Raw genomic sequence first — 21736 nt, forward strand, 5'->3', positions numbered from 1 at the left:
TTTTTTTTTTTTTTTTTTTTTTTTTTTTTTTTTTTGGCAAAACCAATGTACATTTGGTGCCCAGCAACTAAGGGTTAAGGTACATTTGCCAATTACTGACAACTCTTACTTTTTTCGCTGCCAAATCCAGCAGCAACTGTCTATTCTATCCATCACTCAGCTCTCTAGCTTGGTAAACGGGCCGTACCTTTGTTTGCTGTCTTCTTTTTTTCGTCCGATAGATGACCGCTGTCCAGCAACATATAAGCTTATTGATGATACCCTTAATGTGCGACATGCATCTCGAAGGGCTGTACGTCCAACGTTGCTATTGCAATTAGGGAGAGCCCAGTTTCCATGACAAACTCATTCTTGGCTTTGTTCCTTGGAAGTTGGAAACGCTTGTCAAATAATTATGGCTTGGAGTGGAACGAGAGGGGGCGGATAAATTGGGTAAGAACTTGGAATATAGAGCAACGTGAAGAAAATCCGGAATAAAGCCCGTGGCAATTCCCTTTTTTTTTTTTTTTTTTTTTTTTTTTTTTTTTTTTCGTTCATCCACAATTCACATTGCTTGCTACTCCCCATTAATAATGTATAGTGTCAACTCGTCGTCACCTTCGTCGCCTCCTCCTTGCTGGTGATGGCGTAGAGGAACAGGTTTTGTCGGCTGAAGACGGGCCGGTCCTGGTCGGGAACTTCGACGACCGAAAACATCTTTTGCGCCTTTTTGAGAAACTGCATGTCTGCCCGCCGCCTCTTCTTGAAGCAAAAGTATACGGTGCACTCCTTGGGCGGCGACAGGGCCAGCAGGTCCGTCAGCGTCTGGAGGAGCAGCGGGAACGCTGGCTCAAAGTAGACGCAGTCGGCCGCCAGAACCACCGTCGGCTTGAGGTCGACTACTTGTTGTGGGAGCGGCTCACCCCTGTAGATGAATTTCGGGTTTGTTCCAAGGTTAGTGTTTTTTGTTCATCTTTAAAGTTGCTGATCAACACCCCCAAAGAAAAAAAGTCAAGGGTGCAGGCACCACTGCCGCACGTACCAGTTGAGGATCAAAGCCTTGGCCTTGTCCTCCACCTCGTTGAGGCGGATGTTATGCTCCATCAAGGCCAACATCTCGAGCTGGTCCGTTATCAGAATCGGCGTCTCGACGTCGCACCCTCGCGCCACGGCCAGCGACACGAGGCCACCGCCGGCGCCCAGCTCCAGTATCCTCTCGCGGCCGATGGAGCTCCTGCGGTCTCGCAGCATGTGCGTCGCCAGCACCATGCCCGCCGGCCACAGCTGGCCGCCGCATCCTGAGCTGAGGTCCTCGTGCAGCCGCAGCGGTGCCGTCGCGGGAAGTAGCCCGCCAAAGTCGATCTTGGTCTCGCCCGCCGCCTTGTACTCTGGGAGGGGTGCGAGGTCTGCGTCGATTGCCAAGGGTGAGAAAACCGGCGGCGAGGGCGAACGGCTGTTTATGATGTCCTTCATTTTGGTGATCTCTTACTTTTATTCTCTATTAATTTTGTGAATTATTCCTTTCTTTCTGATTTTCCTGCTCTTCTAATTTTCACTTGCGGTTGCTGGCGTCGTGAGAATGAGGGCGGTGAGGTGGGTTGTGATTGATCCGCTAGCTTTGAGGGGTTTTCCTCTCTGAGGTTTCACCCCCTTTTACCTACTGCAAAGAGAAGAAGACAGTGGCAACTTCCGTTTCGAGCAAATAACAATTATTAGGCAGAGCTTCCAATGAAATGGTACACGAGGATTCAGTCCGGGGGGTTTTTTTTTAATTGCCCATTTCTAAATCTAGGCCGGCCTTTTTGTTGTTTCTATTCTGCCGCTCCTGTTCCTGCAGCCGTTGGTGCTGAGTCGCCTTGGAATTAACTCCAGAATCATGGCCAGGTCTACCCAGTTGACAACCAAACTCACAACGCCAGATTCATCGACCTTAATGAGTGAACCTCAAAAGTATATTTATGTATAAAACGCTCTGAGAATTCCAAAGATAACTTGACATATTTGACTTGTTCTTGATTGTATTTCATCGGGTTTGGCTTGCTCAAATGTACACCAAGTCATCATATTCATACACAGTAGGCTAGGCCCATTTTCATCGGTCGTCAATGTACAAGTCTACCATACCAGGGAGAAAAGGATTGCCATTGTCTTCTCTCATTTTGATGAAAAAGAAAGCGAGGGCGAACTCTTCTGTCATCTCAAGTAACACTATGGTTTCTCCATACCTACGGATCTTCATCCCCTCACTGACCACCATGCATCTACCGCGTCGAAAAGCGTGCTGAAATCAAGCATGTCTCACCCAACAGCAGCCGCGCCGCATACCGGAATGTCCACATCAATTTCCCTTTACAGAGCGTTTTTGTGTTCTTCAGCATGGCGCATTCTGAATTCGAAGGGATGATAGTAGCTCCTCGTCATTGCATCAAGTTCCCCATCCATCCCTTACAAACACTACGTTCTTGTCAGCACGTGTGTTGGAAGCTATTTGCCTTCCAGCCTCTTCATGGCGCTCTGTGAGCGTCGACATTCCAGCATCTGGCTTGTCGGGTGCTGCGTGTATTTTCCGTCACTCTTTCATCCTTTCTTTCTCCGACTGTCATTCTTAGCTTCTACTCTCCTGGCAGTCCCCTATCTAGGCTGCCAAACCATCCACCACCCTCTTGTATCCATACGGCCTCTCTCATAATAGGGTTAACAAGGTCGTGGGCTCTTTTTTTTCTCCCCAAAATGGCGCCGTCGATGGCGAGGCTGTGGATTGCTGTACTTATCGTAACTGTATGTGAGGCATCGCCAACAGTCTCGTTCCCCATCAACTCTCAGGTGCCACCTATCGCCCGCCTCGGCGAGCCCTTCGAATTCGTCTTCTCGGCAACAACCTTCTCTTCCGCCTCGCTCATAACATACACCCTGTCGAATCCGCCAAACTGGCTATCAATCGAGAGCGGCGCGCGACGAATATTCGGCACACCTCGGGACGCAGATATACCCTCTGGACAAGTCGTCGGTGTGCCTATCACGATCGTCGCAACTGATCTCGCGGGGTCCGTCTCGTCGCCCGCGACGCTTGTGGTGTCGAGGAGTCCGGGCCCAGTTGTCCAGATTCCGCCTGCAGAGCAGGTCCCCAAGTTTGGCCAACCCTTCTCTCAGCCGGCCTCAGTGCTCTCCTATCCGGATTATGACTTTGACTATGCTTTCTCATCATCCACCTTCTCCCGGCCGAACCTCAACTACTATGCCGTCAGTGGAGATAATAGCCCTTTACCAGCTTGGATCACGTTCGACCCGAGCAGGCTGGGATTTCGCGGGAGGACACCACCCCTAAGTTCGTTAGTTAACCCCCCGCAGGCGTTTGAGTTTAAGCTCATGGCCTCCGATGTGATTGGGTTCTCAGCCGTCTCGTTGTCATTCTTTATTGTCGTAGGGGAGCACCAGATGACGGCTGAAGAGACTTCGTTAACCATCAACGCGACCATCGGCTCTGCCGTGTCTGACAAGAACTTGAAGGGTAAGGTTAGGCTGGATGGCAAAGAGGCAGAGGCCAGTGATATAAAATCGGCTGAGACGCCAAACATTCCCTCCTGGCTGTCATTCGACAAGAGCAACTGGGAGTTTCGGGGCACGCCACGGGCAGATTCCCGGCCAACCTCTTTCCCACTGATTCTCCAAGATCAATACGGGGATTCCCTAAACCTGACCGTCCAGATCAACTTTGCGACAGCTTTGTTCCGCAGTTCTCTCAGAGAACTGCAACTCAGGGCTGGCTCTCAATTCTCCTTCGACTTGAAGCCATACTTACTGAACCCGGCCACAACCGACATCGAACTGGAGACAAACTCAGCTTCGAGTTGGGCCAGTTACGACGCGCCAGCGATGAGATTGTCCGGCAACGTTCCGAGAAATCAAGGTGTCTCTGCTGCGACGCTGGTGCTCAAGGCTAAATCCAAAAACTCCGACATCACAGACGAGCGCGCCTTAAGGATACGCATAGACGATGAAAGCGCAACCACATTCCCAACGACCCTGATTATAGCCCCGACTTCATCAGCAAACCAGCAGCCAACGCCGGCGGGCGAAACTTCGTCGGGATTGATTTCCCAATCAAGCTTGCCGACATCTGGCAGCGAGTCTAGCGCAGGTGGAGGACTCTCCCTGGGAAAGATACTGCTGGCTGTGCTCTTGCCTGTGACGCTGCTTGCCATCTTGTTCTTGTTCCTGTGTCTGGCCTGGCGCAGACGCAGACGGCGCAGATCTCGACCCCTGGACAGGAAGGACATCTCAGGGCCCATTCCTGGCAGTTTCATGCAGGTCGGTGTCCCTGAAGATTCGCCAATGCGAGGTATTAGCAAGAGCGTCGATATGGGATACCAGGAGACCTCGACAAAGAACGGTACCCCTGGCGGCCGGACCTTCTCCCCAGTAGCGTCGAGACAGATTCTCTACGGGTTCCCGATGACACCACCGCCACGCGTACCTCCTGTGCCTGGACGCGTACTGAAGGCAGAGAAAGACCTTAAAGACGGTAAAAACGCTAGTAGCGGCTGGAAAGCAGCCAATATATTTGCGGCTGCCACCAGAAAAGCGCGCAGGGCGAGGTCAAAGAGTTATCTTTCAGACACTAGCGTATACGTAGACCCGCAGCCCTTTGACGTCTCGACGGTGCCTTTGCCACCTCAGATAGCTGGAAGTGCCGGGGGTGCGGGTTCATTCCGGGGCAACGTGGAATTTGGCATCCCTACGTTGCAAGATTATGACGACAGCATACAGCACACGCCAGAAAGGTTCGAGGATAATGAGACTGCTGGAACAGTTGGAACAATCGAATCAGGGAGAACTGTGAGGAGGCACTACCTCCCGGTTGCCAAATCGGGGCAGCCAGGTGCGAGCCAGGAACTCATGGATATGTCCCCTGAGGACCCGGCAACTTTGCTACCAGCTCGTCCGCAGCCAAGGTTCAGCGGGCATTCAATGGTAGATGCATACGAACATGAACAGAATGGCAAGGGCGGTGGCATCGTGGCCGGCTTTGTTAACAAGGTCCAAATCAAGAACAGTTTTGGCAGCATCACCACGGTGGACACGTTCAAGGAGAAGACAAAAGCGGCAAGAGAGCGTCGAGCGGGGGAGCACATGGACGGGGGTATCATCAATCGACCACGGCCGGCAGCTTTGTCGGGCCTGCCATCGTCACTCCCACACGGTGGACGTAGCCAATCGGCAGGGCTTCGGGGAGTTCTTCCGCGCTCCACTGCTGCAAGACCACCAATCATCAACATATCTCATCACCACACCATATTCAATGATGAAATGGACGGGGAGTGGACCCCAGTCCTCCCCGACCCGCTTGGCATATCGTACGAAGACATCGCCAACAGCTCGCCATTTCACCCCTCCCCGACGTGGTCCACCATCAAGAGCGCAGACAAAGGATTGTACCCTACCGAACCGGGTGCAAGTCCACCTTCGGGCAAGCCGGACTGGACCGTCCTGAAGGGAGACGACGACTCGCCTGTCATCAACGAATGGGTGCAGCGCGATGGCGAGAGACGAGACGGAGGAGACGGAGGAGACGAGGAGGCAGGCCGTGGTGCGGCAGGCTTGGGTCTGGGTATCAATATACATAATGATAAAAATAGTGACGCGCCTGCGCCTCAACACCCGCCTGCTGACAGAAGCTGGGATGTCGGTCTGGGGTTGAGCAGTCTGTGGAAAAGCAGCAAGCGCCGAGACGACAGGGGGCAGCTTTTCGAGGTGGCGATGAATTCATCATCATCGCCGTCACCGCGGGCTCAGGAACGAGACACGAAATACACGTCGCAATACTCGGTCTTTAGTAGGTGGGGCTCGAATGATGAGAACAACACCGGGCGGTCGGCTGGTGGAGCTGGCAGTAATGGGTCGAAGGGTTCGAGAGGATCGAGTTTAAAGTCTGGGATTAGCGACTATAGGGTTTTCGTTTAAGCCAAACACCGAAATATAGCTCTTCTGCTAAAGATAGGCAGCTTATTGGAAATCTTTTTTCCCCCCTTTCTTTAACACTTGGTAGTAAACTTGAAATTGCATTTTCCCCTGCATAATGGAAAGAGCCAGACAGTTGGAACCCTTGTTGGAAGGGTATGTGGGGTAATTAATTAATGAGATCCTATCGCACCGCACGAAGCTTGAGAATTGGGGATATATTTAGTGACTAAGATGAGTACCGCAGTAAACAAGGGCTGGAAGCTTGGGCCAGTTTCTGGCTCGGGTCAGCTGGTCTTTTTTTGTCCGCCCTGGAGCAAGACCAGGATACAGCACGCGACCGATTTGATTTGATTTGATTTGATTTTGCTTGTCTCTGTGCCTTTGTCTCTCTTTGGCATGGGATTACAAAATCCCACATATTTGCTTTCATCTCTCTTCCAGGCCAGGAAAAAAAAGCCCCACCGGAAGCGTTCGAGTCAAAAAAGAAGCTGTGAGTGTTTGTGTGTTTCTATCGGTTCAAAATAGGGGTACCTTATCTGTAAATTACCACCGTAGATCCAACTATATTTTCCTCCCTACTTAGTAATTAATCACCCTGTCAGTCGGTTTCTCATGCTCGTCATTCCCCACATCTTGGGAAAACAAAAGAGGGGCTACGTTGAGATCTGATGGCAAAAGCAACCATAAACTGCCAGACGCTCGAGCCACAGTTGCGTGCAGCACGACCCGACCAGCCAAGGCGTCAGCGAACCCTCGCTGGCCCACAGCTGAGCGACCCCCCAAAAAACCCCGCCTTCACAGCTGCTGCGCCTTTTTGCAAGATTGGACCAGACTAGACCCCGTGTTCTTGCCTGACATCTACGCGCAAGCAACAGCCCAGGCCAGCCCAGTCAGTACCTTAGGTAGTGGGTGTATGCGTTGCGGGTTTGGATTGATTGAGACCACCTGAGAGGCCAGCAAGCACCACATCACAACTTGATCCATCCTGAAAGCCGCCGCCTAGTGTCGCTTCCCGCCTCTACGGTAAAAAAGCCAAAAAAGCCAAAAGCCACCTTGGATCACCAAAAAAAACTCTACGCACGGCCTCCTTGGGAACGATACCTTCCCTCGCCTATTGGGTGCTCTCCAGTCAGTCCAAAACCGACTTGCCTACCTACCCTGAGACGAAGCCTCAATTTTGTCAAACGTCATTGCCCTCATTGCAGCAACGCACCGCGGGGGGACAAAATTTTGCCTCGGCGTCACCAGGCAACAAACACAAAAACGCATACATCACCACCCGCTTTTGCCAAACGAGGCAACAAAAACCACTCAACAGCATCCCCCTGCGCTCGGCGACGACCCTGCTCTTCCTTTTCTTCTTCTTCTCTCCCGTAGCCTCTGTGCTACAAAAAGCCTCAGGAGTCAACCGTAAGGATGGGTCAAACCCTTTCGGAGCCGGTTGTCGAAAAGGTCCGTTCGCTGCTTTTTTTCCCCCCTCCGTTTATGCACTGGTTCGATCCATGACGCGACCTACCACATACTTCCCGCCCGCGTCTTCAATGTCACCACCTTGACAGCATGACGCTCATGCACTACCATGAATAACCCCTCTCTTCCCCATTGACTGTTCGCATCGCAAAGGCCTTTGCGCTGTTGTCGCACGTGATTGCGATCTTGAGAACAACACAGCCGAGCCTGCCGCTGTCGATTATGCCCCTGTTCCCCCCTCTCGTCGCCCCCCTGCGATGAAGGTTGGGCCTACGACTTAGTTGAGCCACAACAATCGCTAACACATGCGAACGTTCCCGACCAAATAGGCATCGGCTCGCGGCGAAGATGAGCGGTTTCTCTACGGAGTGTCGGCCATGCAGGGCTGGCGAATCAGCATGGAAGATGCTCACACGACGGTGCTCGACCTGCTTGCCAATGATGCCGAGGCCGCGAAACAACACAAGGGCAAGCTCGCCTTTTTCGGAGTGTTTGACGGCCATGGAGGCGACAAAGTAGCTCTTTTCTCAGGCGACAATATACACAAGATTGTCCAGAATCAGGACACTTTCAAGGCTGGGAACTACGAGCAGGCGCTCAAGGACGGATTTCTCGCCACCGATCGTGCAATCCTCAACGGTACGAACCATGCCATGATGTCAACCTTCCGAGGCCGGCCGGGAAATTACATATGATTCTGCTTGGGGGACCGCCTAGGGGCGCTTGCTGACATAGAAACTTGACTCGTCTCACAGACCCGAAGTATGAAGACGAAGTGTCAGGTTGCACAGCTTGCGTTGGCCTGTTGACCGACGACAAGATTTATATTGTTTGTGTCCCCGTCTGCTGTAACCATCGAGCAAAGCTATCGACTTGTGTCTCGTATCGCTAACCCAGAGCTCCAGGCCAACGCCGGTGACTCGAGGAGCGTCTTGGGCGTTAAGGGACGTGCGAAGCCCCTATCATTCGATCACAAGCCACAGAACGAGGGTGCGTCACTTCCACTCGTCTCCTTATATCAAATTATCTTTTGCCTGTACCCTCAGCCAGTTCGGCAGAGCTGGTGCCGAGCTGGCCTGAAAGCAGAGGGCAAATCGCATTGATGGCTTGTCAATTCGTGCCCATTTGGACTGACTTGGTCATAACATCCCAACAGGCGAGAAGGCAAGAATCACCGCTGCTGGCGGTTTTGTTGACTTTGGACGAGTGAACGGAAACCTGGCTCTGTCGCGTGCTATTGGCGATTTTGAATTCAAGAAGAGCGCCGAGCTTGCGCCTGAGCAGCAAATAGTGACTGCTTACCCTGATGTTGTGGTCCACGATATGGGCGATGACGATGAGTTCCTGGTCATTGCATGCGATGGTAAGCGTCCCTCTTCGTCACCGAGTCACCCAGGCGCCGTGAGCCTCGGACAGACTCTGCGACTGTCAATGTCCAAAAAAAAAAAAAGTTGGCCATGGTTCTAATGCGTACATGCCTGAGCAGGTATCTGGGATTGTCAATCTTCACAAGCAGTCGTCGAATTTGTCAGACGAGGAATTGCTGCCAAGCAAGCCTTGGAGAAGATTTGCGAAAACATGATGGACAACTGCCTGGCCTCCAACTCGGAGACTGGCGGCGTTGGCTGCGACAACATGACGATGATTATCATTGGTTTCCTGCGCGGTCGCACCAAGGAGGAGTGGTACGAGGAGATCGCAAGGAGGGTTGCGAATGGCGACGGCCCCTGCGCTCCCCCAGAATATGGTACGGAATCATCATCCTGAACGTTGGACGCCGTCATCAGCTTTCCTTCCACCAGCCACCGTTTTGTTTGGTCCACGGACAACAACAGCCATCGCTTTGATACCCCTTTACTTTGGAACCCCTCCCCAAGCACATGCAGATTACTGATGATTGGCTCTACTGTTGCCCACCTCCGTATAGCCGAGTTTCGAGGGCCTGGAGTCCACCACAACTTTGACGACAGCGACAGCGGTTACGATGTCGACATGGACCAGAGCAAGGGCAAAACGTTTGGAATTGGCGGGTACAAGGGACGCGTCATATTTCTCGGCGATGGCACTGAGGTCCTCACCGACGCGGACGATAATGCCATGTTTGAGTCGGAAAAGCAGGACCTTGACAGTCAGGTTGCCAAAAAGGGCTCATCCGAAGATGACGGAACGACGGAGGACCAGACAGATAAAAAGGAGGGCACAACAGACGGCAAGGCTGACAACGTGACCAAGGAAGCTAGCGATGAGACCGAGGCCAAGGCTGATCCTAAGGCGGAGACGATTGACGCTGCTATTAAAAAGGACGAGGATGTCAAGGTCTGAACATTGATTGCTCAAGACAGCGAAAACTGAAAATGATGTTCTTGAAACGTTGTTTTTGACAGCCGCCGTCCCGCCACCTCTCCTGTCACCTACACTTTTGACCTCTCACCCTTCCTCCCGGTGTCTATGCTCTAATGACGCGGTCTATTTCTCAACCCTCTCACTCGATGGTATGACGGTTTTATGATTTGGTATCCGGAAATATATCCTTTGTTTTTACCTTCTCTCTTTCGTTCTCTCTTTCTCAACTGTGTTCTTGTTTCTGCTCTGTCTAGCTTTGCTTCATCAAAGTCGTAGGAAAATACAATACAACGCAACACCCTGTCATACTTGTCGCTTTTTCTTTTTTAATTCGCAAATACATACTGACAAGTGGCACGCCCATGACGCGCCGAGGTTGGTGTATGCCAAGCCAAAGTTAGCATATTGTCATTGAATCCCGGGCGCAACATTTCCTGATCAAGAATCTATTTTTATTCTATTTCTATCGTTTTGCATATTACTCGTGCAAGCCACCATGCGACGGCTGTTTTGCGCTCCTCTCTTTTCTATTCTTTGAGGTGCTTTTCATACATTGGCCTTTCCCCTTTGGCTTAAATTATATAAATACAGGTTAGTAGTGTGATTTGTACAGGTCTAATTCATTTTATACAGGGATATACCCAAAGAAAATCCTCTTTCGCATCCGTCAGTTATCATGCATCGTCTTGGATTGCTTCAGGCTTCTCAGCAGACGACGATTGTACACCTTGGTTTTCAGAATCCTCATGGGCAAAATTCTCCCGACCCAAGTAAAGATGCGAGTAGTCCACCTCCAATTCGATACGTTTGCGCGTTAGGAGCAAACGTTCGTTTCCTTTGAGGGGTCGGAGCGGGATGATGAACTTCAGACGTAGAAGGTCCTCTGGGATTCTTGGCCGCGATGAAAGCAAGGGAGATGGCACCGCGGGATTTTCGTCTTGCGATGTCGAGGACGGCGTGGCGTTAGCCTTGTCCGTTTTGTCGTGTCTATCGAACGAAGACATGGTGTTGTGTACCTTGACGTCAACAAGGCTCGTGAGGCGTAAAATAATATGGAGCGGGACTTGGGGACCGTAACCCGTATGCCTAGCAGCCAAGCGAGTCTCTGAATCTCGCATAAAAGCGGCATAGTGAGTTTGAAAAAACCCAGGCTTGATCAGATCGGCCGTCTTTACGGCGCATAGCCACTGTTTCATATAGGTAGGTGCTTCTTCACCCGACTCGGACTTGACTTTTTTTTCCTTTTTTCTATACCATGTCAAGGAGCCAGTAAATGGACTGACCATAGTGCGTAACCGCCCAGTCCTAGCCGCTAACATTGGTTGATAGGCAATGTCAGCTGGAGAGTTGAGCATGTTGAAATCAATGCGTCTCAATTGCCGCAATGCTCTACCGATGGCCCTCCAACGGTCCAGCTTGGTTGTTTTACCAGTCAAGACGGCATAGTGCCACACTGTTGCAGCGGAGATTGCCAATTCCGTCTTCCAGAAAAGATCAAATAGCAGCTTGTAAGAGAGCTCGTCTAGGCGCCCCGAGTATTCTGAACTGTAGGCCTTTAGCACCCTTATTGCAAAGAAGTTCAGCCTGTGAGTGTTGGCGTAAGCAAGTAGAATATTTAACGCTCGGGGGTTTGGTTTTGCGGCAGGCGGGCGGCCAGGAGCGGCCATGAGTTTAAACACCTCCAAGGCGTCCTCAAAGCGGCCGTGGTGGCAGAGGACTTCCATGACATCTATGCCACCACTGCGCGTAAGCCAGGTTTCCCGTCCACCATACAGCCCATCATGCCTGGCAATTATCTGATTCAAATCCAAGCCCTGTTCCAACGCGAGCTGGGTATCATGAGATATCATGATGGCTGCTATTTGGCGAATGGTGCTTGGGGAGTCGAGCATGCCCTTTTCACTGAGGATGTGGAGAATATAACGCTTGATCTCGGCGCTTTCAAATAAGCGCAGGGTGATCAACCAGGTTCTGATGTTTGGCATGCAGTTGAAGCGAGCCATGAAACGTATCCAGTGATGGAAGGTGCCGAGATCTTTGAGATGGCCAAAGGCCGCCAGCACAACGTTAAATGTCTCGGTTGTAATCAGTTTTTTGGGGTTGCGGGTTGCAAACCAGAACAATCGTAAATCGTAGCTGCCGAGAGTCGGTGCAAAGCGCCTAAGAAAATTCAGTGCCCTATGGCACGAATTGAGCGTGAGGAATGGGAAGGTTTCCGGATCGCTGAAGATTTCGTTGAGTATATCTGAGACTGCGTGAATGTGGTCGCGGCTAAGTTTGTGGCGCGAATTATTCTTCTTGGCCAATTTGAAGAGCTCGAGGTGAGTGATGTGTTCTATGTAGAGATCGAGGCTGTCGCATGTCCACTGGCTGGGGCGTGGTATGTCTTCTACTACGGAAGGATCATTTGGATTTAGTTGACCAAGTTTGGTAGCTGGACCGTAGTGACTAGTGACTTCTTCGACGTCGAACGGGGCATGGTAATACTGGCTGGCCTTTGATTTCCTGACCTGGGCCTGGTGCGAATCAGCAGCTACGACGGTTGGAGGTACGGCCTTGAGGGAAGCCTTCCCGACCGTGTTGATTATCAAATCAATGGCAGACTGCAATCTAGACGGTGGACCATGGATGGTGATATCAACAGTCTCACATCCCCCTTCGGTCTCTGCGGGACGCACATCGGCTGCAATTGCACAGCCACTCTTGATCATGATGGCCCGGATCCCAAAATCATCGGGCGAGAACAACTTTTCCTTTTTGAAAGTGGCCGTTGATGCCTCGAGGATGACGGTGCCCCAAGAATGGCGTGGCGGGGTCATGGAGGACAGGTCCTTGAGAAGCTCACGCCAGTCAGAATCTGGCATAGACCTCTCGTCCCGAATTTTCTGTATACGTAGCTGAGTCTTGAGACTCTTGAGGTGCCAGTACATGCTTCGCTTGAGGTCCTTCATGACAGGCGAAGGAAGAACTGGCGGGACCACGGCTGAAAGTCCAGGTGGATGGGGCCGCACGGGAGCCTTATCGAGGCGCGCGGCAAACGAGGAAGGCTTTTTCCTGCGGTGCTGCGAGCCTGGGCAAGGAGGATCTGATTCGGATTGTGGTTCTGGTTCTGATTCGGCTTGTGGTTCTGGTTCTGGTTGTGGTTCTGGTTCTGGCTCTGGGTGCTGAGAATCGCGGGAAGCGCCATGATCGGCAGAAGGGGCTGCTGGCGTGGCATCGGCTTCCATGTGTGCAGGTTGGGCATATTGTCGGACTAGGCGAGGCAGCGTCTGACAAGGTCTTGCCAAAGGAACGCGGAGAACCACGCGCGATGGTTGGAGCCGGGACCTACATATTGGCATGATGCTTCCCAGAGCAGTTGCTCACTACCTCGGCATGTTGTTCCGGGGAACGAGGGTGTTGTGTATATAGACAAATGTAATCAATTCCTTCAGGGATTGCCTGTTGTTTGACGCGCACACGTCTTGCTTGATTGATTGATTCTAGGTGGTTGCATCCGTCTCATCTCTTGGTGGAGGAAAAATTTGGCGGTCACCAATGGCAAATGCAGTTTTACAAGCTACTGTACAGGGTAGGGTGTTTGAAACCGACCTCGTACTGTATCATACCTTTTTCATTTGAAGACTGACCAAGTGACATAAGGTACCTAGGTAAGTAAGTAGGTAGGTAGTCAGTTTAGTTTTCCCAAACAAGCATATAGTACCAATCAAGTCACCATACAAACTAGTGACTGCGTCTTTTTTTTTTCTTTTTTTCTTCTTTTCCCTCCTTCCTTTTCCCTAAGTCTGTTTTGCAGGTCTGATGTTTCCCACCCATGCCATGAAACGGACAAAAAAAAAAAAAAAAAAAAAAAAGGCCTGTAGCATACTACTACCTAGACATTGATGCGACATACTGGTGTACACATTATATGGGGTATATAATTTTGCTGCGGGAACGGAGACGGAGACGGAGACAAATCTTCACATGGGGCCGCTCGTCCGGAATAGTTTCTACTATGGCACGGCCGTTACCGACAGCTTCCATGCAACACAACAGCTGACAGATCCATGCCTGTTTAAAGGCGATCAATGTTGCATGCAGAATTTTTATTTGGTCTCGAATTTGCCAAGATTGTAGGAGGCTCAAATGATAGCTGCTTGCGTAATACTACCTACACCAAACTGCAACAACTACATGGAAAATAAAATAGGTCTAAAAGGTGTTCGCTCATAAGTTAACTAAAGTAAGTTGTAGATTTATCCTTAAACAATCAAAATGACAGTTACACCGTCTAATATCTTATGTACCTAGCTACCTTACTTACCTAGGTATCTACATCATGCGCCTGCCAGTGAGAAAATCTCAGTCAGCGCCCCCTCAGCCAGTTTCTTCCTCGTGCAGCCCCCCGGCGACTAACGGATTGGTTCCGTGACCCGTTCCTTGGGTCCCCATCAAAGATATTAGCTATAATTGGCCCCGATGTTTCGACGTGGACGATTGATTAATTCCTTATCTCCATGCTTCCCTGCGCCATGATTGACGGTACCCAGGCCCACGGGGTACTTGGAGAGAATAAAACTTTAAAAAATCAAAGAAACCTTTGGTGGAACCTGAAAAGTTTTGCAGGGAGTCTGGCGCATTGCGTGGATATCAGCTGGGTCAAGCCAACGAACCACAGTCTGTGGAATGGAACAATTTTTCAGGCTTTGCCAGGGCGGTGACGCTGACTTCGGGTTCCCACGGGTTACTGCCTCTCTCCGTAGTCCGTACTCTCTGTATAATGGAATGAAGTCCTTGTGAGGTCATCATACACGGTGCAGGGATGCATACAGCTAGCTGCTTCGTATGTGAATCCAAACGAACCCCTAGAATTACACGTCGCCGGCGAGCGTCAGGAGGAGGAGGAGGACCCCACGCTTACTGATCCACTCGTTGGTAATAATATAATAGTAGCATGTAAGACTATAAAAGACATAGAATATCTAGCTTGTTGTTTCTTTTTTATTTTATTTTTATGCCCAACACCACCGAATCAAACCCAAAATAAAAAAAAATAAAAAATAAACACCACGAGTGAAAACGTTACACACTCCATAATGACTCTGCCCATTGCGATGGCGGCACCTGTCGTGGACCGACTCCCCATCTTGACCATCTTCGTCGGCTCGAGTCTGCTCTACCTCCTGTACCGATGGCTGATGCCAAAGCCCATTCCGGGTATCCCATACAGCCTGGAGGACACCAAGACCGTCATGGGCAGCCTGCCATCTTTTCTCAGATACGTCAAGGAGAATGATGGCAGGAGCAAGCCGTGGTTCCCGGAGCAGAACGTCAAGCTGGGATCGGCTCTGGTTCAGATCTGGGAGATGCCTTTCAGCCGACCGTCATGTGTCCTGGCCGACTTCCAGGAGGCCCAGGACATCCTGATGCGTCGCACAAAAGACTTTGACCGCGGACACCGTGACAGCGTCGTGTTCCAGGCCACCGGTAAATATCATCACATCGCCCAGACCTCGCAGAGCCCCATATTCAAGGCGAACAAGGCCCTTGTCAAGGATCTCATGTAGGTGCCTTTGTCTGAACCCTTCTTTTTCGTTTTTCTTGTCTTTTTTTCTTACCCTCCTGCGATCGTTGCTTCGAGAATAAAAAAAAAGACTCTTTGCTCATACTGATAAAACCACATCACAAAAAAAAAAGGAGCCCGAGGTTTCTCGCCGAAGTATCAGCCCCAGAAATCCACAGCAAAGTCCAGCTCCTCCTCAAGATGTGGTCCAAAAAGACGCAACTAGCAAAAGGCAAGCCCTTCAACGCCCGGCCGGACATCATCGAGGCGGCGCTGGACATGATCAACGCTGCCGCCTTTGCCTACGACGAGGACTCGTGCGCCGTCTCGTGCCAGATCCGCCACCTCGACTCGCCCGACGTCAGGGTGAACGAGAAGCCCGACGGGTCGATCGAGTTCTCTCGGGCCCCGGACACGGAGCAGGCCGTCGTGGTCCACGAGCTGGGCGAATACCTCGGCACGCAGTTCGTCTCGCCCGCCCCCAGGCTGGCCCACGCCTTTAACTACCTCACCAAGCCCCGCCTGCGCCGCAACCTGGCAAAGAGGGACCAGATGGTCTTTGACGAAGTCCGCAAGGCCCTCAAGCGCATCGAGAGTGGCGAGTCCACCACCGCATCCGCCCTCGAGCACCTCCTCAGGCGAGAGATGGAGTCTGCCAGGAAGGCCGGCAGGGAGCCAAACTTCTTCAGCCCTACCATCCGTGACGAGGCCTGGGGTTATATCGTTGCAGGACATGAGACTACCGCGACTGCCGTTGCATGTAAGTCATTATCGTTATTCACCCGTAAAAAAAAAAAAAAAAAAAAAAAAAAAAAAAAAAGAAATACTAAACGCTTCCACCATCCACCCACGAAACAGGGCAGGTCAAGTTCCTCGCCGACTATCCCGAAGTTCAAACCAAGCTCCGCGCCGTCCTCCGCGCCGCCTACCCAGACGCCGCCGCCTCCAACCGCCTCCCCACTGCTCGCGAAATCACATCGACGTCGATTCCGTACCTGGACGCCTTCCTCGAGGAGACCCTGCGTGTGCGCAGCCCGATCCTCATGACGGTGCGCGAAGCCAAGCGAGACGCCTACGTGCTCGGACACCTGGTGCCCAAGGGGACTTGTGTGTTCCTGCCAACCATGGGGCCGACGTTCCACGCGCCGGGGCTGCCCGTCGACGAGTCGGTGCGGTCCGAGACCTCGAGGACAAAGTCGTGGGGCCGCAGCTGGGACCCCGAGGACATAGGGTCGTTCCGGGTCGAGAGGTGGCTGAGCCGCCGGAACCCCGAGAATGGCGAGGTCGAGTACGACGTGCAGTCGGGCCCCATTCTGGCGTTTGGCCTGGGCCCCAGGAGCTGCTTCGGCAAGAAGCTGGCGTACCTCGAGATGCGCATCGTCATCGCCCTGATGGTTTGGCGTTTCGAGTTCCAGAAGCTGCCTGGGCATCTGAGCTCATATGCCGCCCACGATGCCATCACGACTGGGCCTACTTGCTGCTACGTCGGTCTGAAGGAGCTGTCCTAAAGATCGCGAGTTTTTGTCAGGGGTCCTTTTATTTTCCGCCATATTTATTTCACAGACTCTCCACTCTGTTAGCCTTTTCTCTTTCGGTTGAAGCATAGCGCGTTCGTCACTGTGGAACGGGTGTCTGTAATAAACACCCAAATGAGCTTAGACTAGACATACAACATATTTCTACCAGTGCTTTTTGTTTATGCAACCTACTTCTTCTCTCAAGTTAGGTCAGTCTTGGTTCTCATTCACGACGGCATGGGAGAAGGCTTTATTAATAGTTTTCATGGGAATGCTGTTTCAGCTCAAGGGTGGGTATACATATCCTTAACTCCGTCTCCGAAACAATATCCCTATATAGGTGACCGCTGTGATAAAACACAGGTTGCGCATAACGACGTCAACACAAATCTCGCTGGAGAGATCCCCAACACTATAAGGGGTCACCTCCATTATGCAGTCAGCATACCACACAACCGCTCCACTTGCCTGTAGTCTTCCAGACTTCTTTTTTTCCTTTCTCTTCATCATTGTTTCCATGGTATATTCTCCCACAATGAAACATCGCCAGCGTTACGGCTAGGTTGATCGACCGATCAACTAGGCCAGGTCCATATCGTCCCATCCGTTCAGCGGCCCCAGCCCCCCAAACACGTCTTGGTCGTTGAGGTCCAGGCCCCCGACCGAGTTCGCCGTTGAGCCACCCAGCCCAAGGTCACCCGCACCACCACCGCCGCCGCCCATGTCCAAGCCCACAGTGGCCGCATCGAGGGCCATGGCCGCGGCCGCATCTCCATCCACGACGCCCGCCGCCGCCATTGCATCGTCTAGCATATTTCCACCATCACCTTGGAGTACCGCCTCCGCCGCTGCTGCCGCCGCCGCCGACACGGAAACAGCCAGCTGGGCCTCGACGCGGCGGTGCAGGCGGACGACAATCTCAAAAGCGACCGGGTCGTCCTTGTGGATCCTCTTCCAGTCCTCGGCGGCGGCTCTGAGCGCCTGTCGCAGCGACATGGGACGCTGCTGCGGGCCGTGTGCCTGCGCGGTGGCGTCGAGCAGGTTCACCTGCGATGACGGGTCGATGTCATCGGTTGCCACGTTGGGGGCGCAGATTATAGCACAGCAGACGTCGTACGCGACGCTCTGGTTGCCGGCCTGGACCTGCTCCTTCAATTCGTCTAGAATGAGGCGAACCGTTTGTTTTGCCCCCAAGATGCGAGTGGCGGCCAAAAGCTGACGGTGGGTGTAGGCGGTAGGCGTAGATTCCGTCCCTGCTGGCTGCAGACCCCATGCTATGAAGCCTTTTATGGTGTTGCGAACAGCCTGGGAGAGACCGCCGTTTGGAGTGCTAGTCCATGCCTCCAGTTCGCTGTTCTCAGCAGCACCAGTGCGACGAGAGAGCGGTACGTGCTCTTTAAGGATGCGCAGCAGCGGCTCAATCTCCTGGTTGCGAGGATCCCGGCGTTGGTAGGCACGCAGCGCTTGATCAAGCGGCTTTGCTACTATGCTCAAAACCGACGAAAGCACCGTGGATGCTTCAGATGATATTGAGCTGGGTTGAAGGATGAGCTGAAGTATTTTAATGATTGCTTTTTGTTCGGGCGGGTGATTATCAAGCCACAAGTGATTTGACAAGTACGTCACCGCCGGCACAAGAGAGGGGAGGAGGAATGTATCGACAAGATCTTTATGATATCAAAGAATGTCAATAAAATCTGGCCAGAACAAGCTTGGAAAAGCTACACGTGTTGGTTCTCCTTGACGGGGGATCATGCAACACTTACATTCAACACCGCATCTGAGACTATCCTCAGAAAGCGACCCCGTGCTGACCGCAAGCACTATGTTGTAAAACAGCGTTGGGATCAGAAGGTAGAACTCCTGCGGTGGACAAGATGACATGAGCTCATCACCAAGGCCACCAGCATCACTGTCAAACAGACCGTGGATCCATTTGTCAAGATGCCCATTCTCCTCTGGGGAAAGTTCATCGAGTGGTCGAAAGAGTCGGCCCTTGCCAATGAGCTTCGCGACGAACGAATCAGGCGATCGAGCCCCCAGGTCCGCGGCAGTAAGGTTGTAGCGGTTGACCAGCGCAAGAAGCAGGAGCAACATTGATCCGAATTCTTCATAAAAGGGCTGCGCTTCACCCTGATCTTCGTCATGCTTCCAATTGTCTAATAGGTCGCAAAGTGGATAGATGATTGCCGATAGCTTGTTGAATAGAAGCATCACATCTAGGTATACTGGGTCACGCGCCAGCTGGCCACATAGCGTCTTGAGAGTCATTGTTTCCCTCATTGTACATAATTGTCCAAGAACCTGAGGGGGGGTTAGACAGAAAATTACGTTAGTGTGAAGTAAAGTTTGAACATGTACACGTAAAAAGGGTTTTGTTGAGAATATCATACCTCAGTTAGTGCTACACAGATAGCACCCACGTTTCCATTGCACTTTTCAATGTCCTTCACAAGCTGCACTGCTCTCTCGGGGTCAGCAAGACACTCCTGCACCAGGGATTCTTTTACCAGACGGCCCTCGGTCGGCAGCGAGTTGTAGCACGTCTCGTTGAGAATCGGCTCGATCTGAGTCTCAGGGATGAGCCCATGGAGGCAGCAGGCAAACAAAAAGTCCTCGCGAGTGCCCTCCGTAAGCGTATTGCCGCTGCGGCTCGAGATGTAGTCAGACATGTTTGGAAAAGTAGCCGAGCTGACTTGACGCGTGGCATGCTCTACACAAGCCGCCGCATTAAAGGGGTAAAGTCCGGATCCCGAGGCAGCCAAAGAGGCAAGAAGAAGAGGGACTTTGTTTGTAAGGTATGATCGCAAAACGTGAGCAGCCTTGGGAGATTGCCTGACCGAAGCTGCATTTGCGACGACGTCAAAAGATACCAGTATAAGGTCTACTGCAGTTTGTTGCAGGTCACCCTGATATCGGTTATGTAAGTAGTTAAATATTGCCGCATCATCCATTCGTGGACGGCCAACCAGCTGATATAATGTTAGTAACGCAACTAATCCAAATCAAATAGAGTATTCGGTGCTTCTTAACTCACAAGCGAGTTCAGATAAATATACAGGCCGGCTCGCGTGTTGCTGATTGGTATCTCAGGAACGACCAAGCTGTCAAGACCCATAGTCGAGTCGAGAAAATCGTCCATGTCAGCGTTAGCCGCCGCCTTGGCCTTATCAACAGGCTCGAACGCAGCCAAAGTTTCAGTCCGGAAATGCACAAGCCGCTGCGAGATCTGCTCGGCGCTCTGCATAATCGTCGGGACAAAGTTGCCTAGTGCATCCGACAGCTCTTTGCGAGCTGTCTTTGCGTACGGCTTTCCGAGCGCGCTGAGGACGGGCTTGCTCTCGCACACCCCCAGCAGCAGCATGACGAAGCCGGCGCGGGCCGACTCCATCTCGTCGACGCGGGGCAACTGCTTCCTGCGTTCCCTCTCGACGCGGTCACGCTCCTCGGTCGTCTGCATCTGCTGGTTAACCATGTCGGCCGCGAAGGCGCCCGCCGTCGCCGTGAAGAGCTCCATCCACTTGGCCATGATCCTCGCGATGCGCAGCGCGTCCCACGAGTCGTGGATGCCGGTGCCGTGCGACACGGACCGCGTGAGGCGGTAGAATATGTGCTCCTCGGTGGCGTAAGAGTTGCCCCATCTCAGGGGCTGTTGCGTCTGTTGTTCGCCGACCCCACCGCCTGCTTCGTCGTTTTCGTCCGCTCCAGTGACGTCGTGGATCTGCTTATGAGAAGTCGAGTATTTATACATGGCCAGCAGGATTGACAGCGCATCGATGTAGTGGTGTGCCAGGAGGATTTGCATATATTGTGGGATTCGGGGATCGAGAACATCATGGTTGTTTTTCTGCGGTCGCAGGAAGAGCTCGGCGAGGGCCCGAGGCGGTAACGGGTACTTGGCATGGTGTATCGGAACGAATCTCTCAAAGCTCTCGTTGTCGAGGCGCGTTGTCAGGCACCTTTCTATGAAGTTTTGCCAGTTCCGTAAAGACTCGGCCCCCTCGCCGGCTCGGGGCTCCTCTCCAACACCCTGCGATTCCGCCATCTCGCCTCCTTACGGGCGGCCACGGCGCATCGGTCGCGAGATTTTGTTTATGTTCTGGGGTTTTCGATATTGGTAAGGTGTTTAGTAGTGGGGTAATCTACTTTTAAACAACTTGTTTTTGTATTGGATGGTCGAGCAAATTGGAAGTTGTGCACACTGGGTTTGGTCTAGATAGTTCTAGTTCGTCTCGGTCGAGAATTGAAGGTCACCAGCAAAGACGCGCCCTTTAATTATCCCACGCGACTTAATTGCTAAGGCTACCGAGCTTGAGGGTTGGGGTCAGCTTGCTCCCCACAATTCAACGCTACGTCACGCCACAATTACCATAGTAGACTTTCAATCATCCCTGGCATTAATCGCTCGCTGTGCAGGCAGCCTAATGTTTCTAGGGTTAGGGTAATGCTCCGTTCTTTGTGTGTTTCTAATATGTAGCTATACCTAGCAGTACTTTGCTACAGCCGGGGCGGAGCTTGAGATTCGAAGGGTCAAAGAAGTAAATTCTAGTCCAGCCACCCTCGGGTGCCCTTGTCAGACCCGAGCCTGACGAAGAAGCAAACCCAGCAAGCCCCAAAACCCTGATCGCCAGCCCTCACCTCCTTCGAGAAGTTCTGACGTCGTCCCATGCAGTCTTGCGCCTTTGTGCGCAAGCGGCTTGAAAAAGCCCCCCGGTCCATGAAATCGTGCCACTATTCCAGGCCCGATCATCAAGCCACCGCAGATAAAACCCAGGAATCGTTGAGATGCGATCTGTAAGCTGGCGATTTCTCCGAAGGGTGGGCAGGATGGCGATAATTCAGCCAAAGGTGGCGTTCGGGTAGTTGTTGAAATCTGACGAGGGAGAGAGGGATAGATAGAGAGGGAGAGGGTTGGGGGGGG

At 52.2% G+C, this 21736-nt stretch overlaps 7 protein-coding genes across 7 annotated transcripts; 3 read left to right on the forward strand and 4 right to left on the reverse strand.

The window, feature by feature from the left end:
* Positions 1-536: 536 nt before the first annotated feature.
* On the reverse strand, positions 537-1588 carry PgNI_04285 (uncharacterized protein). Its single transcript, XM_031124334.1, has 2 exons — positions 1022-1588; positions 537-904 (listed from the first exon to the last, which is right to left on the reverse strand). Exons 1-2 carry the CDS (start codon positions 1450-1452, stop codon positions 583-585), a joined length of 753 nt encoding a protein of 250 aa, XP_030985407.1. The 5' UTR covers positions 1453-1588; the 3' UTR covers positions 537-582.
* A 1121-nt stretch (positions 1589-2709) lies between these two features.
* Positions 2710-5940, forward strand: PgNI_04286 (uncharacterized protein; the record flags this gene model as incomplete). Its single annotated transcript, XM_031124335.1, has 1 exon — positions 2710-5940. One exon carries the CDS (start codon positions 2710-2712, stop codon positions 5938-5940), a length of 3231 nt encoding a protein of 1076 aa, XP_030985409.1.
* Positions 5941-6791: 851 nt separating this feature from the next.
* On the forward strand, positions 6792-13206 carry PgNI_04287 (uncharacterized protein). The gene is made up of 7 exons (XM_031124336.1): positions 6792-7392; positions 7740-8049; positions 8166-8239; positions 8316-8400; positions 8567-8773; positions 8897-9157; positions 9338-13206. The coding sequence occupies exons 1-7, from the start codon at positions 7357-7359 to the stop codon at positions 9730-9732; spliced, it is 1368 nt and encodes a 455-aa protein (XP_030985408.1). The 5' UTR covers positions 6792-7356; the 3' UTR covers positions 9733-13206.
* PgNI_04288 (uncharacterized protein) lies at positions 10428-12980 on the reverse strand (the record flags this gene model as incomplete). Its single annotated transcript, XM_031124337.1, has 1 exon — positions 10428-12980. The coding sequence occupies one exon, from the start codon at positions 12978-12980 to the stop codon at positions 10428-10430; it is 2553 nt and encodes an 850-aa protein (XP_030985402.1).
* Positions 13207-14831: 1625 nt separating the features above from the next.
* Positions 14832-16927, forward strand: PgNI_04289 (uncharacterized protein; the record flags this gene model as incomplete). Its single annotated transcript, XM_031124338.1, has 3 exons — positions 14832-15298; positions 15433-16058; positions 16157-16927. The coding sequence occupies 3 exons, from the start codon at positions 14832-14834 to the stop codon at positions 16804-16806; spliced, it is 1743 nt and encodes a 580-aa protein (XP_030985401.1). The 3' UTR covers positions 16807-16927.
* A 467-nt stretch (positions 16928-17394) lies between these two features.
* PgNI_04290 (uncharacterized protein) lies at positions 17395-21045 on the reverse strand (the record flags this gene model as incomplete). The annotated part of the gene is made up of 4 exons (XM_031124339.1): positions 19853-21045; positions 19209-19787; positions 18582-19119; positions 17395-18482 (listed from the first exon to the last, which is right to left on the reverse strand). The coding sequence occupies exons 1-4, from the start codon at positions 20858-20860 to the stop codon at positions 17395-17397; spliced, it is 3213 nt and encodes a 1070-aa protein (XP_030984118.1). The 5' UTR covers positions 20861-21045.
* A 343-nt stretch (positions 21046-21388) lies between these two features.
* PgNI_04291 (uncharacterized protein) lies at positions 21389-21685 on the reverse strand (the record flags this gene model as incomplete). The annotated part of the gene is made up of 1 exon (XM_031124340.1): positions 21389-21685. A coding segment is annotated over one exon (297 nt), but the record flags the coding sequence as incomplete, so codon positions are not given.
* Between the last annotated feature and the right edge of the window lie 51 nt (positions 21686-21736).

The sequence above is a fragment of the Pyricularia grisea genome, assembly GCF_004355905.1.
Source record: "Pyricularia grisea strain NI907 chromosome Unknown Pyricularia_grisea_NI907_Scaffold_2, whole genome shotgun sequence".
In the NCBI taxonomy this organism is placed as follows: Eukaryota; Fungi; Ascomycota; class Sordariomycetes; order Magnaporthales; family Pyriculariaceae; genus Pyricularia; species Pyricularia grisea.